The sequence below is a fragment of the Antennarius striatus genome, chromosome 8 (genome assembly GCF_040054535.1).
Source record: "Antennarius striatus isolate MH-2024 chromosome 8, ASM4005453v1, whole genome shotgun sequence".
NCBI lineage: Eukaryota > Metazoa > Chordata > Actinopteri > Lophiiformes > Antennariidae > Antennarius > Antennarius striatus.
Window position 1 is genome coordinate 22,734,903 of NC_090783.1, and position 14,613 is coordinate 22,749,515.

Consider the following 14,613-nt stretch of genomic DNA (forward strand, 5'->3'; position numbering starts at 1 on the left):
TAAAAGTTATTATTCTGATTCCATTCATTCATTCCAGAACTTCTGTACCCACACCCTGGACTTAGTTTTTCCTCCATCTCAAGCTTCCTGTTTTTGATCACAATGAAATTATTGTTGCACCTTTTTTTATTTTTTTGGCCTCTGCTCCATTTTGTGTCTACTCCTTATGCTTGACGGTTACTTTATTACACAATGAGCATTTTTACAAGCTCTCCATCACTTACACGGAATCCCACAGACAAAAAACAAAACAAAACGTCTGTGTGAAGAAGCCAGAAAAACCCAACGGAACCCAGGAAGATAATGACAAAGCAGACAAGCTGGACATAGAAAAGCTCCCAGTAGCCAACATGTTTTAAAAAAAACACTAATAATAACAATGAACATACAACCATTAGTACTGAAGGTGAGAAAGAATTCAACCTACATGTGAAGTTTCATCAAAAACAAAGGAATCAATGCTCCAAGGCAACAGTATTACTCAGTATACCACTGCGTTGAACCATTCTGCTGGGTGCTATGGTAAAAATAATTCTACTACTACTGAATACTATCAGCATGTGCACATTCCCTGGTGAATATTTTCCACATTCCTACAATTCATATTTTATTGACAATTTTCCATCTTTCATTAATGCTCTGGACTTACAGGAACGCTGATATCTTGAGTATGGAGTGCAGTGTGATATAGAAAAGATGAATAATAAAAAAGTCACCACAGGAGATCGGGTAAGGCTTTAACTAGAAAAGAATGAACTAACTTAAGACAAAAAAAAATAAAAATTCTTGTTTCTTAAGGAACATTTCTTCCTGATCTCGTTGTCATTGTCACCAGCATTGTGACAGCAGGAAATATTAAATCTTCTTATGACCTAAACAATCCTTTGCAGAATGTAACGAGATCCGTCATGAGAAGATGTGGCAAGTAAAAATATTACGCCACAAAGGATGGATTGAACTCGATGTCAAAGAGATGTGAAATCATGCTAATATTAGCAGCATTACTAGCATTACTTTTATAATTTTAAATGTGAGACTGTTTGATACTTATATATTTAGATACCTGCTGGAAAACATCGGCTCCCTCATCATAGTCCACTATGGTGAAGAACAGCTTGTTGGAAAATGCAGATGAGTAACGCCACGAGTTTGCCAACACCTGGTACTCCTCATTCGCCTGCCTGTAAGACAGCAGTGAGAGAGACAAGAAAAAGAATTAAAAATTAAGAATGCAGTCAAAACAAAAACTATTGTCACATGTTACATTTATGGAAAACTACATCAACAAATAATATAGCAAATGGCCCTTGTATGAGATGTTACACAAGTTCTAAAACACTGCTCAACATTAATACAAGCCCAGATTGCAACAGTTGTGTCAAAGAGCAGTAATATAGTGCAAGACAACAGCACTATATTACAGCACTATACTATATGGGACTTGTGCAAATTAGCGTAATGTTATTCTATTGACGTAAATCCTTATTAACAGTCCCCAATTCAATTTTTGTCTGTATTCTGGCAACTAAATGACACAAATGTGTCACCAAAATGCGTTGATTATAATGTTGTTTATAATTTTTGCAGCCCCTCTGAGAATGTTTTCAGCATTACTTGGATTTCCTTTTGTTTCTAAATCTGTTTCCACTTCTTAATCTACTCTTTAGCCTCTAGAAGGCAATTTTTGTTTTGAACATGCTGAGGGCTAAGCCACTGCAAAAATAATAAAATGAATGTGTGTTCAAGAATAGCTATATGCTTCTTCTATTGTGCAAATAAATATAAGCATCAAATATTTACTTGAAATATGTCATACTGTAAAGAGAAGGGCCACAGTTCCCTCTTAGAGTGAAGAACGTGGGGTTTAGTATTACCTTTATCCATTTACATTACTGGCTATCCCTAATATTCAATACTGGACAGAGGTCATGAACCTGCTTCTGCTATTTTTTTATTTTATTTTATTTTTATTTAGTGTACTTTAATAATCCCCAAAGGGAAATTGGAAATTCACTCTAGCTAGAGATGCTTAACTATTTACAAAATCAGAGGAGAGACATTAAGCAACATTCAGTACAAAAACCTTAAAGAGACCAAGTTTGTGGCAATAAATGACTGTTGGTCTGTGCATTCTCTCAGTTTAGCGTGAATAACATGAACAAAAACATGAAACATGGAAATCTGGATGATGAATGTTTGGTGTTTATTTCTGTTTATTTCGACTCATTATTATCTAGTAGTGCTGTAGCAATCTACCTACTTGACCACAAACACCTCTAAAAATGATCTAATTTATCTGATGTTAAACTAAATTTCAGCACCATGGACAGCGCTGTGGATCAGTCTGGGGAAAAGTCTGACCATGATGCTGTCCATGGTGCTGAAGTTATGACATCATTAGGCTGTTCAAACAATTACATCCGTATTGGAGTTATCATAATATCCTTACTATTGAGCACACCTGAATATAAGCCACATCAATTAAGTTTTAAAAGAAAACACCACTTTGTACATAATGTATGTAGGACACACCTGTCAATAAAGTGCAGGTTAACATGAGATATGTAAAAAGATGGTACACAGAAAATGTTTAAAAAAAAAAAAAATTCAACCACTTTTTTTTCCAAACAGTGCCTTAAACAGCAGTAAAACAACACTGTTGTCTCCAACGTCTCACCATCAATTCACTGATGTCAAGAGTGCATGTACAGGGGTGTGCATGTTCCCAATTCTGGTCTTTCGAGACAATGTACTTGTTGGGCAGTTTGTGCAGAAAGTCAGACAGTAGGTCAGCTGCTCCAGCCAAAACCGACGTCAGTAACACCACTGTCAGAGAAGTACCATTAGGGAGATTTAATCTAACGGCATAGGTCAAAGCACTAGCTTTGATCTTTGACCTATGCAAGTAGGTCAGGGTGAAGTTTTGAATTCAGGGGTGTAGTGGGATGTTGCAGTCTGTGACTGCCTTGTTATAAAACTGTTTCCTGTGCTTCCTGAGGTGAGAAAATCTACATGTGGATGTGAAATATCAGATGAGTTCTTTGATTGTGCTTGAGTGTGTGTCTGTGTGTGAATACGTGACTTGGAAGTATGTGAACTCTGTCACTAGAGGAGATCCTTGGTGCACAGACTGGGAAGAGGACCACAGAATCTGAGGCAACGGAGGGAAAGAACAAGGGGGCTTTTTGGGAACCAGATCAGGATGTGTCCTTTATCAGCTGTGTGTGTGTGTGTGTCTGTGTGTGTGTGTGTGTGTGTGTGTGTACCTGCAGACAGAACATTGCCTTTGAGGCTGTAGGGCAGTGAACATAACAATGACGGAGTAGTTCCTGGGCGGCGCCTTGACGAAGCGTCGGAACTTGTCCCCATTCATGCGGACTACTGAACGCCGAGAGGACCACTCCATCATTTGGTCAACCTTCTCAGACAGCAAATTCTGAAGACAAAGATGAGGGGAAAAAAGAGCAGAGAATATCTCAGGAGTGACAAGACAGTTCTTTTCCAATTTGTTAGGTTCCTTCTTGTCATTCAGTAAGAGACAAGACTGAGGATGTCACCTGAAAGAGCTACCTCATTTAAAGTGTTCTACAAGTGAGCAGAAAGATCACACTGTTCACTGTATGAACATTCATATAATGTATTAATGCATTCATATATACATATGTACATTTGCTTTAAACACATTATACTATGGGCACACAGTACACATCAGTTAAATTAACTGCATAATTTGAGGACTTTGGCATTTCGCATGCCCTTTTCCAGATGCCGGTTCTTAACTGGAGGTACTATAGTACAGTTGCACTTGTTGACACTCGTGTCATTCATCTGTAATTCAGTGTGCACTTGTGAGCTGCTTAAACAATCCTGATTAAGACATAATCTTTGGAGGTGAACTTCCACTTTTCATCACAATATATATATTTTTTCATTACTGTAGTGAGCACAGCAGTAATAAGGAAACAAATATTATAAACAAGGACAGTTTTAATCTTAAAAATGTTGAAAACAAAATTCAAGAAGCAGAATGTAGCTCATCCAGCATCTGTGTGAAATTATGAGCATGAGTAAAGTCAGCTTGTATTTGTTAAGTCCGCTTCAGTCCGTGTTTGTGTGTCCTCTGTATCATAGTACACACACACACACACACACACACACACACACACACACACACACCCCTGTAAGGCACGTTTAATCTACGCATAAGTTTCCGTGCGTGGTAGTGCGTGTGCACCATATCAACAGGGGTGTGTAGCAGGCCTTGACAGAGGAAGTTCATAAATATTTAATGGTCGGCTCAGACAAATGGCCTGTTTTCAGTTGAGGTGATTTGAGCAATTTTTAAACAGCTGACATTAAGGACCACAGATTACTTTGGGGGATACATTTCAAATATAGTGTAGTTGGACATCTAGCAGCTGTGTGAAATTAATTAAAAAGAGTATATGGGACCTTTAATGTATGTGTATTTTGAAAGATTTATTTTCTGAGCAGAAACCCATTCATCCATCTTCTTGAAGAAGCGATGACTGTAATTCTGTCATCTTAAACTACTTTTTTGTTTTGCGGCTCACGGGTCGGTTGGAGCCTATCCCAGCTGGCTACAGGTGGGAGGAGGGATACACCCCAGATGAGATGTCAGCTCATACAACCACACGCTCACACCTACGTACAATTTATAGTGATCAATTCACCTAAGTTCTATGTTTTTCGCGGATGGGAGGAAGCCAGAGAACCCAGAAAAAACCCACACAGACACAGGGAGAACATACGAAGTCTGCACAGATCAGCCCCTGATCAAAAATGTAGACAATTAATTAAATCACTGTTAAGAATTTAAAGTAGGTATTAAAAAAAATCTCCATGCAGCTCATACAGCATCAACAAATTGCAATAGAACCCTGAGGTCCCAAACTGATTTCATCAGACAGCTTGTACATCCATTTTTAAACAGAACCTTTCAGTGTAGCCTCCAAGCTTAAAGTGCTAACAAGCACATCATATAAAGGTATGCTGTAACGACAAAGCTCTTAGACAGCAAAAAAAAAAAAAAAAGTAAAGACTGTCATTTATTTAGAAAATAATACAAAAGCTGGTGAAATCTGTGAAATTAGAAATGAGGTGAGTGATTGAGCAAAATGTGCTGCATGGTAGTTGTGTAGTGTAAAAAAATATCATTGTAAAGCCAAAACACCAAAGTGTGTTTGGGTGAAGCAATCGCTCCTCCAAACGTGCTGCTGTTCTTGCCGATATGCACTGAGCACAATGGATATTGTGCTACATTGTGCTATTGTGCTACCCTACATTAAGCAGTTCGACACAAGCAGAGGTCATCACATTTTGCACAAACTTGAATGTACGCGGAGCCAGATAATCTCAGCCTCTCAATCCCAATCTGGAGCTTTTGCAGCCAACTCAAAGGGTGTGAGGCTACAGTCAAGTTTTCTGCTTATTAAGGGTAAGAATAATGTCTTTAGTTGTATGGATTCATTTTATATTTGATATTATTTTTATTTATTTATTTTGACTTTATGAAATGACTATGTCTCAAGTTTTGGGAGGACTGTACTAATTAGATTTTATTACCACAATTATCACTGATCCTTTAATAGGGAAAAAAATTAAAAAAGATGAAGAATTTGCAAATTCCAGAATACAGTATAGTAAACTCAATTTTGTTGAACTCAAACAGTTCTTGATCATATGTTTGTGTGTGTGTGTGTGTGTGTGTGTGTGTGTGTGTGTGTGTGTGTGTGTGTGTGTGTGTGTGTGTGTGTGTGTGTACACCCACATGTTTTTTTTCCACAAGACTTTTTGCTGTGTGTCAGTACAAAATGTGGGAGTTTGCTGATTAAATCTGACCAGGCATAGCTAGAAGGATACAACAGTTGCCGTGGTAACTCAATGCTTCAGTAAACAAGACAGCTGGATATGTACACAAACAAGACAGCGCCTTTGCGAGGTTCATAAAGCTGAAATGCTAATGACAGCTAACCCATGCGATGGGCTATAGTGTGCAGTGCAGTGTGTGCACGCGTATGATGTAAATCTCATCTATTCCAGTGTTCACTCTCAGCAGGATGCTGCTCAATTCACCCCTCCATCGTCTTTGCCAAACTCTGCTCTTAGGAGTAATAAAATAATGATACCTCTGATGAAACACTTGTCGTTCAACCCCTACTAATAGAGCTGCAGGGCATAACTGCTGATTTTGGAGCAGATTGTACACTTTTCTATTGAAAGTTTGGTATGCACTGAAGAGTGTTCTCCATCATTTCTTTACTGATTACATTTATACTAACTAACCATCCTACAAGGAAACAAGGAATGTCAAAACTTTTTAAGGCTATGCTTTCAAGTCATCATTTCTCCTGTGTAAAACACTCATCTTTCACTATATTTGTGTGCTGCTTGGTTGATTTTATGTGCAACACATGCTAATTTTAATCATCAAAAGAGCATGCATACAGAAGGATATTTTAATCTCAAACTAAAACGTAATCTTAATTAATACTTTGACAGGTTTAATCCACAAACTTTGTCGGCTCATTGTGGTACCCATTCCAGGGTACTTGGTTTGGGAAGCCACCAAATGTAGCAGAGCCTCTGCAAAGTGAGCTCACTAGTTTGATGGTGACTACCAGGAGCAGTGATGCTGTTGGAGAATAAACGTATTGCCTAGAACAGGAGTTTGTGAATTACTGACTTTTTGGCTCGTTGAATGGGGTTATAAGCTAATTGGAGATCACTCTTAGAACAGCCTTGGCCAGTTCCACTGCTGAGTAATGTTAAATGTGCGCATTTTCCCAAATCATTATTATCTGGGGCAGTTGGGAAGCTTTTTTGGACGGCCTGTTGTAACGTGCAGCCTGCCAGTTGATAATGACTGATGTAGGGCTCAGTTTGAAAAAAGGGCCCCTTGGCTTTTTGAATCTGGACCCGTTCAACATTGTCTGCAATCAACTTAATTATTTATCAAAGTTATAAAAAGGAGTATATTATGCTGTCAGCATTATAGGCCACTCTGTGTACATTAACTTTACTTCTTTCTCCATCAGAACGTCTTTCTATCCAGTACTTTTATAGTATTGGACCAAGACAGTAACTAAATAATTAAGCACTGCGCATCCCTACCACTGCTAATTGGATACAAAACCATGCTATATTTTTTTTCTTATCTCAGCACGGCATAAAAAGTATAACACCCACATCAGTGTACACATCCAGAGGAGAAACCTTTGTACACCTTTGCTTTTTTTGTCTTTAATTTAAAAGTCTTTCCTCGTGTGCATTCAGGCCAAAAGGAAAGCTGTCAGGCCTGGAAGCCAAGCATCCTGGGTGTATGACGACCTGTCTTACTAAAGTTCTGTACACAAACAACTATACCATGCAAAAGTGGTCCTTGTTGCCAAAGTGCTGGAAAACAGAGTGTAGTGCAACTGGAGCGAGTACTCTCTTTAATATGTACTGGACAAAAATATGAATGCAACACTTGTCTTTGCTCCCATTTTTTATGAGATGATCTCAAAGATCTGAGGTGTCTGGGGTGGTGATCTGGTGTGACCATGATTTGCCTCATGCAGTGTCACACATCTCTTTCGTACAGAGTTGATCAGGTTGTCGATTGAGGCCTACATGTGGAATGTTGGTCCACTCCTCTTCAATGGCTTTCCAAAGTTGCTGGATATTGGCAGAAACCTTAATACACTGTTGTAAACGCCGATCCAGAGCATCCATCCCAAACATACTCAACGGGTGACATGTCCACTAAGTATGCTGGCCATGCAAGAACTGGGATGTTTACAGCTTCCAAGAATTGTGTACAGAACCTTGTAACTTGGGGCCATGCATTACCATGCTGCAAAATGAGGTGCAGTTCTTGGATGTATGGCACAACAATGGACCTCAGGATCTCTGCACATTCATAATACCATCAATAAAATGCACCTGTGTTCTTCACCCATAAAATATAGCTGCCCATACCATAACCCTATGGGCCGCTCGATTAACAACACTGACATCAGTAAACTGCTCACCCACAAAACGCCACACACAGTCTGCCATCTGCCCAGAACAGTGAAAACTGGGATTCATCCGTGAAAAAGAACATCTTTCCAAAGTGCCAGATGCTAGTGAATGTGACCATATGTCCACTCAAGTCGGTTCCGATGACGGATTGGAGTCAGGTTGATATCCCGATGAGGACAACGAGCGTGCAGATGAGCTTTCCTGACACTTTTCCTGACAGTTTGTGCAAAACTTCTTTGGTTCAGCAAACCCCATTGTTTCAGCATCTGTCCAACTGGCTGGTCTCAGACAATCTTGGAAGTAAACTTGCTGGATGTGGAGGTCCTGAGCTTGTGTGGTTACACGTGGTCTGCGGTTGTGAGACTGGTTGGATGTGCTGCCAAATTCTCTGAAACGCCTTTGGAAACGGGTTACGGTAGAGAAATGAACATTCAATTCACGAGCAAGAGTTCTGGTGAACATTCCTGCTGTCAGCAAGCCAACTGCATGCTCCCTTAAATCTTGCAACACCTGTGGAATTGCGCTGTGTGATACAACTGAACATTTCTGAGTGGCCTTTTATTTTGGCCAGTCTAAGGAACACCTGTGCAATAATTATGCTATCTAGTAAGCATCTTGATATGCCACACCTGTGAGGGCTCACTATCACAGATTTAGACAAATTTGTGAGAAAAGTTATTTTGTGAAAAATGGGAGCTAAAATAAAAGTTGTGCATTCATAATTTTGTTCAGTGTAGTACATTTTTAAGTGAAGTGTATGTTGAAGTTTGATGATGTCTTAAAAGGAAAGAGCGGTCCTTCTAACATGATGTAAAACAACATACAAGATATAAGAGATAACTGAAAAAAATAAAAACACAATTAAAGAAAGAAAAACACCTTCACACACCACAGTAAATGAAAATTTAGGATTTGGCTCATAAATCCAACTCAAAAATAAAAAAACGTATGTTATGCTTGCATAAACTGTAAGTAAGGAGCTTAAAATCTGACAATACAAAATGATCAATTACTTGTATCAATTACTTGAATATTTTTTGACAAGAATCTATATGGTTCACAAATAGATTAAAATTCTGAATTATTTACAATGTATGTTCTAATTTAACATGTACATTTGTCACTCTAATCTTGTGAGAATAATAGTTGTTCTATTCATAAAGTATGAATTGCTTGATTCATAGATTATTCAACTGAAGTTGTAAGACTACCAAATGGTACAGATTAGTGGGTGTAAGCAGAATTGCTACTAAAAGAAGACACCCGAACAAACAGAATGGTGGATGTGACATTACTAGGTTGTTGCTTTGCTGTCTGTATACATTATGCTTAATGATTTGTTCGGGAAGTTTACCAGCATAAAACAATTTGCCTTGGAAGGAAAGAAGACTTATTAGTAAAACTGGGAATCACTAAATAAAATACTGGTTCAAATAAAAGCTTGGTTTATGCAATATTTAGAAAAATACCACTGTTTGACAATCTGCAGTATTTTTTTGTTCATTTGTTGTCCAAGAAAATGATACCTCTGGATTACTGAATTATTTTAACACTCTTCTAAAGAGCACTTCATGCACAGAGCTATTTAGCTACCTAATGTTGGACCTTCAAGCAACTGACACACACCAACGAAATGGGTTCCTACTTTATCTGACCCACACACAAACACATGCAGGATACATAAGTATTACAAAACAACCATATGAGGACTATTAAATACATTTATCTTTGACTTCACCAAGCACTAAGGACATTAAACTGAATCACACTTAGATTGTGCATGAGGGTAAAATGCTCACAGGGTTTGCAGATATCCAGCTTTGTACATCTGATACTCCATGACTTTCATAACCTCTCACATATTACAGGTAATAGAACAGGCAGATGATCATATTACCACCTCTGTTCCAAATATTTATTGAGTTCCCGTTTTCATCACCTCCTCTCACATTTCTTATTCTCTCCATTTTCTACTTAATTGTCTTCTATCTCGCTCATCTCCTCTTTCCCTTTCCTTCAACAATACCTGGTCATTACCACATTTGTTGCAAGGTCACGGCACAAGTGTGAGCTGAAAACAGATTATGACTACAGTGCACCCTCGGCAATTCACGCATCGACCCTTGCGACTTTTTGGTAGGCAGTCATGTGATACCGTAAGCGCATTCTATTGGCTGACGGCATCCGGAAGTGCGCTCTGTTCCGTGAGTATCACACTTACGTGAGACACAAAAGTGCTTTAAACAGTCTATCAGTGTGTGGGAAAAGGTAATACAGATAGAAGTTGGTTTAATATCAGTATGGGGAGGATTCATTAACGTTTAATTTACATTAAATGATAAGATAAATCGTCTGAGGCACTGTCGAGGTGCCCATCCCCCTACAAGTCGTCCATTATGCGCACCATAATGGAGCTGACCGCCTACTCTACCTGTCATTATTTGCTGCTTACAGGCCACTTGTGTGTGTGTTACGGGCCTGTACCCACACACACACAAACACACACTTACACCCACACACACACACACACACACACACAAATATATATGCGCATCTAATAAATAACAGCCTAACTGCTAGAATGGGAAAAAAATAATTTACCCTATGGGTGATCAATAAAGTTCCTTACAGACTGATAACATGACTGAAACAAAACAAATTATTCAACAAAAATAGAAATGTTTTACAGTACTATGTATTATTTAAAATAAATTAATGACAAGGAAGAAGTTCTATGTCAGTAAATAATTAATAGCTGAATGATATTACACGGATACAAATAGCAGAGGCCCAAGTCAGGTTATTATTATATTATTTTTTAATCCATTTATTTATTCATTTATTTATTTACTTACTTATTTATTATTTATATACTTATTTTTTAAAATATTTGGGACGTCAAACGTCAATGCTCATTTGATAAAGTGTAAATTAAAACACTTAAAACAAAAAAAAAACAATGCAACACCACAATGATCTGACCCTCGGAATTGTGAAAGGAAGACAACTAAAATGATGGATGGGGGGGATTAACTGTTTAAAAGGCTTTCATTAACTAACTTGATAAGCTCACACTGTAATAATGTAAGACCCAAAAGCCAAAGATCCTAAATTGAAATTGAAATGTTCTGTTAAGTGGTGTAGTTATTGGATGGGGACAGGCAAGATTTCCCCAGCCAGCCAGGGGCTTGATCTACAAACCTTCCTTATAAAAAGTATTTATTGAATCCACAATCTCTTGCTCCTCATGAAGCAAACAGAAGTTCCCTGTAAATGAACGGGTCATGGCTTTGGTCATCGAGACATACAGACTTGACTCACATTGTCTTTCATATGATACACTCACATTCACAAGTATACACAAAGAAGTGCATGGCACTGAAAAAAAGAAGACGAAACCACAAAACGTATAAGTTAATTATAGTAATTATTTTCTTTACAAGAATTTGGGGTATTTTAATATTAAGATAAATTAAACATCCCTGCACATGCACACACATACAGATGTACAAGAGGAAGCCAGAAGACCAGAACAAAATAAGAAAGGAAGCAAATGTAACATTACTAGAAGTTGAATATTTTTCCTCTCTCATTTAAAGTTATTTTTATTTGGTGGACAGAGGAAGGATTACATGAAAAATGAGAAGAGAGAAAGAGGTTAAGAAGAAGAATAGAGGGTAAATATATACTAGGGTGGGAGAGAAACAGCCCATATAGTGATAGATGGGATGAGGGGGGACAGATCTAAGAAGAAGAAAGCAAAAGCAGCATCGGAAGAGATAAATATGTCTGGAGAAACAAGGGTTTTGAGATGACAAAGGAGTGATGAAGATGGACAAGTGAGCATAGTAACATAATGAGCTATGGAAATTGTTGCACAATAACAACTGAAACATGAACACACTTTTCTGCTTCTATTTGTGTCTCCAAGCACAGGGGAAAGTAAACCAGAAAATGAGAGTTAACATGTAAAGTAAAAAACACAAATTTGACATAGAGTTAATTTACCCACCAGTACTACTATCCATCATTCACCTCCATCGCATCAGACCACCATGCTTTCATAACTGTCAGCTCATAAGCCGTGCTTCCCAGATAAGCTTTTACTTGTTATTGGAGGGGTAGGGGGAGCGGATTTGTCAGCTTATCTACTTAATAACAATTGTCTGGTATAAATATATTTTCCACCTTCCTTTGTTCATCTTTGCAACCATCATGCTCTGGTAATCCTTTTTGTTTTTTAAGCAGCTCATATCTTTGGCACAATTAGTCTGTCAGTTTTTGTCATTCTACGTTAATGCTTGTGAAACATACAGTACAAAGAATTGTCTGCCTTTCTTACTTAAAGACTACAAATTATCTTGAATTCACACAGGCATTAACTGTGACGCTTTAAATTTTGCTCTCTGGATTTCCTGTCAAGGGTTTTTTTTTTACATCCGCCAAGAAAATCAGTCTCTGTCAAAATAAAAATTGGTGGAGGAGTGGATTATTTGCCAAAAATAGGCACTTCATTTTGAAATAGATAAATAGATTCAAAACATGGTTTATTAACTGATTAACATTTTGATGGTGCACCTCTTTTTTGGAATTTTATAACATGTTCAGATTTTATGCAAATGAAATATGATTTAAAAAAGGACTATTTTTAGTGGAATTACTGGCTAATTGAACAGATGGCTGCTTTTGCTTTTCAAAACTGCTTTCAATCACCATAACATTGATTCATTTTTATACATTGATTTCAAATGGGGTATACTGACTGCCTTACAAGTCACAAAATCCAGCCTCTGATTCATCAGCAGGCACATCCAAAGCATCATGGTTATGCCAGTACAAGCTAAAACCAACAATATAAAACCTTTAAAAATGGAATTAAGGGTAAATTAGAGGGATACATGTCACATCATATATCTCTGCCAAGGTAAATTGTCCTCTAATGAAATCAATAATCCAATTACTCTTACATTTGTTTAAATTGGATGAAAAATATACTAGAAATGCTTTAAATGCATTTCATGGTTTCTTCCACGTCATTCGCTAAACTCTGCTAAGTTTACAGGAAATCTATCAAATAGTTTTGTGTAATCTTGATGATGGATAGACAGATGCTGTGAAAAGATAACTGCCTTAGGGAAGGTAATAATCGCAGAAGACATTCAGAGTCATGTTTGCAATGATGCACAAATTTACTTCAGAAAGTCACACAGAGATATCATCGAACTGCAGCCCCCATCGGAAACACAGAATGATTAAGTTCTGGGCAGAAAAATGAAAGTCGCTCAGAAGCAGTGTTCCAGAAACCTTCGACCTAAGGAACTTCATGTTGTATACAACATTATTGATCCCATAGTGATCTTCCACAGTGTTCATTTTATCAGATTTTGGTTGCAAGGCAACCTGTGGTATTAGGATACATTCAGTGTTTTCAACTTTATTGTGATCAAGGGTTTAACAGTTTACTAATCTGCAAGTCTCCTTCTGCCCCAAAAGAAACGGAGTTGGATTAAGCCAATTTGTTGGATTAAGCCAATTTGTTTGAGCAAATCTGCTCTTCTACCACAGGAATGGCTTACCTGTGCAACAACTCCTCATTCTGAGAGCTGGCATCATCGTCCTAGTTCTAACACAATTCAGGTCCAATGTTTCACTTCTGTATGTAAAGCATGAGCAAGATACTGTAGTTGTTGAAGGACTGCAGCTCTTGAAGGTGTGTCCTTTCATTGGAGATTATTTTAAAAATGAACTGAAACACCAGTCAGCTCATTCTTACAAATTATGAATAAACAAATTTATGTGATTTATTTACGGTCTCAAAATGGAAAGTTTCAGAACTCCCTTGTTTAGTCACTGTCACTCATCTTTCCCATTTTTTTTCTTTTCCTGGTCATTGCAAATATCATTTCTCTGGGGAAGCAAAGAGTGACAACTGGGTTTATGTGGCATCTGTGCACTCAAGGCCAAAACCATACAAGTATTTTGAAACGTTCCATCTGTGCATTGATGTCGATAACTCTTTGTGTCTCTCATAGTGAGGTCAGTCAGTCAGTCATCTTCAGATTACCACCACTATATCCGCCGCGGCGGGTCACGGGGAGCCAGAGCCCATCTCGACGGCATAAGGCATGAGGCTGGGGACACTCTGGGCACGACGCCAGTGCACCGCAGTCATAGTGAGGTTTCATACCTTTAATGCAGTATGATGCCACTGCTGTGCAATTATTTCTTTACTTTTCGTGACAGCAGCCGAAAGCATTATTTAAAAAAAACTAGAAAAACACAAGATTATCTGGCAAAATGTAAGACAAAACAAATCTTTGTGTAAATTAGTTTCCTCGGGGATTTACATTTGTTGAGGCCAGGAGGTATGCAAGTTTATAGCATCAACAACATTTGAAAATTTAATAAAAAGAAGTGCATCACAAGGCTTTAAAGGACGGTAATTCAAATTCCTCGAGGAAATGATGGCAATGAAGTAAGAGATGCCTTTTCTATCTCATACAACAAAATGGCACCCTCCAGCCAGACACCAGAAAAACACAAATAAGTATGTAGGCAAACCATGCTCCTATTGTACAGAATTTC

General features: G+C 38.0%; 1 protein-coding gene across 1 annotated transcript in view; it reads right to left on the reverse strand.

The window, feature by feature from the left end:
* Positions 1-14,613, reverse strand: part of LOC137600418 (tumor suppressor candidate 3) — a 53,195-nt gene that overhangs the window by 25,164 nt on the left and 13,418 nt on the right. The window contains exons 2-3 of the mRNA XM_068322035.1: positions 3,267-3,436; positions 1,064-1,181 (exon numbers count right to left, since the gene is read on the reverse strand). Of these exons, the coding sequence (XP_068178136.1) occupies positions 1,064-1,181; positions 3,267-3,436 (288 nt within the window). The remainder of the gene's footprint in view (positions 1-1,063; positions 1,182-3,266; positions 3,437-14,613) is intronic.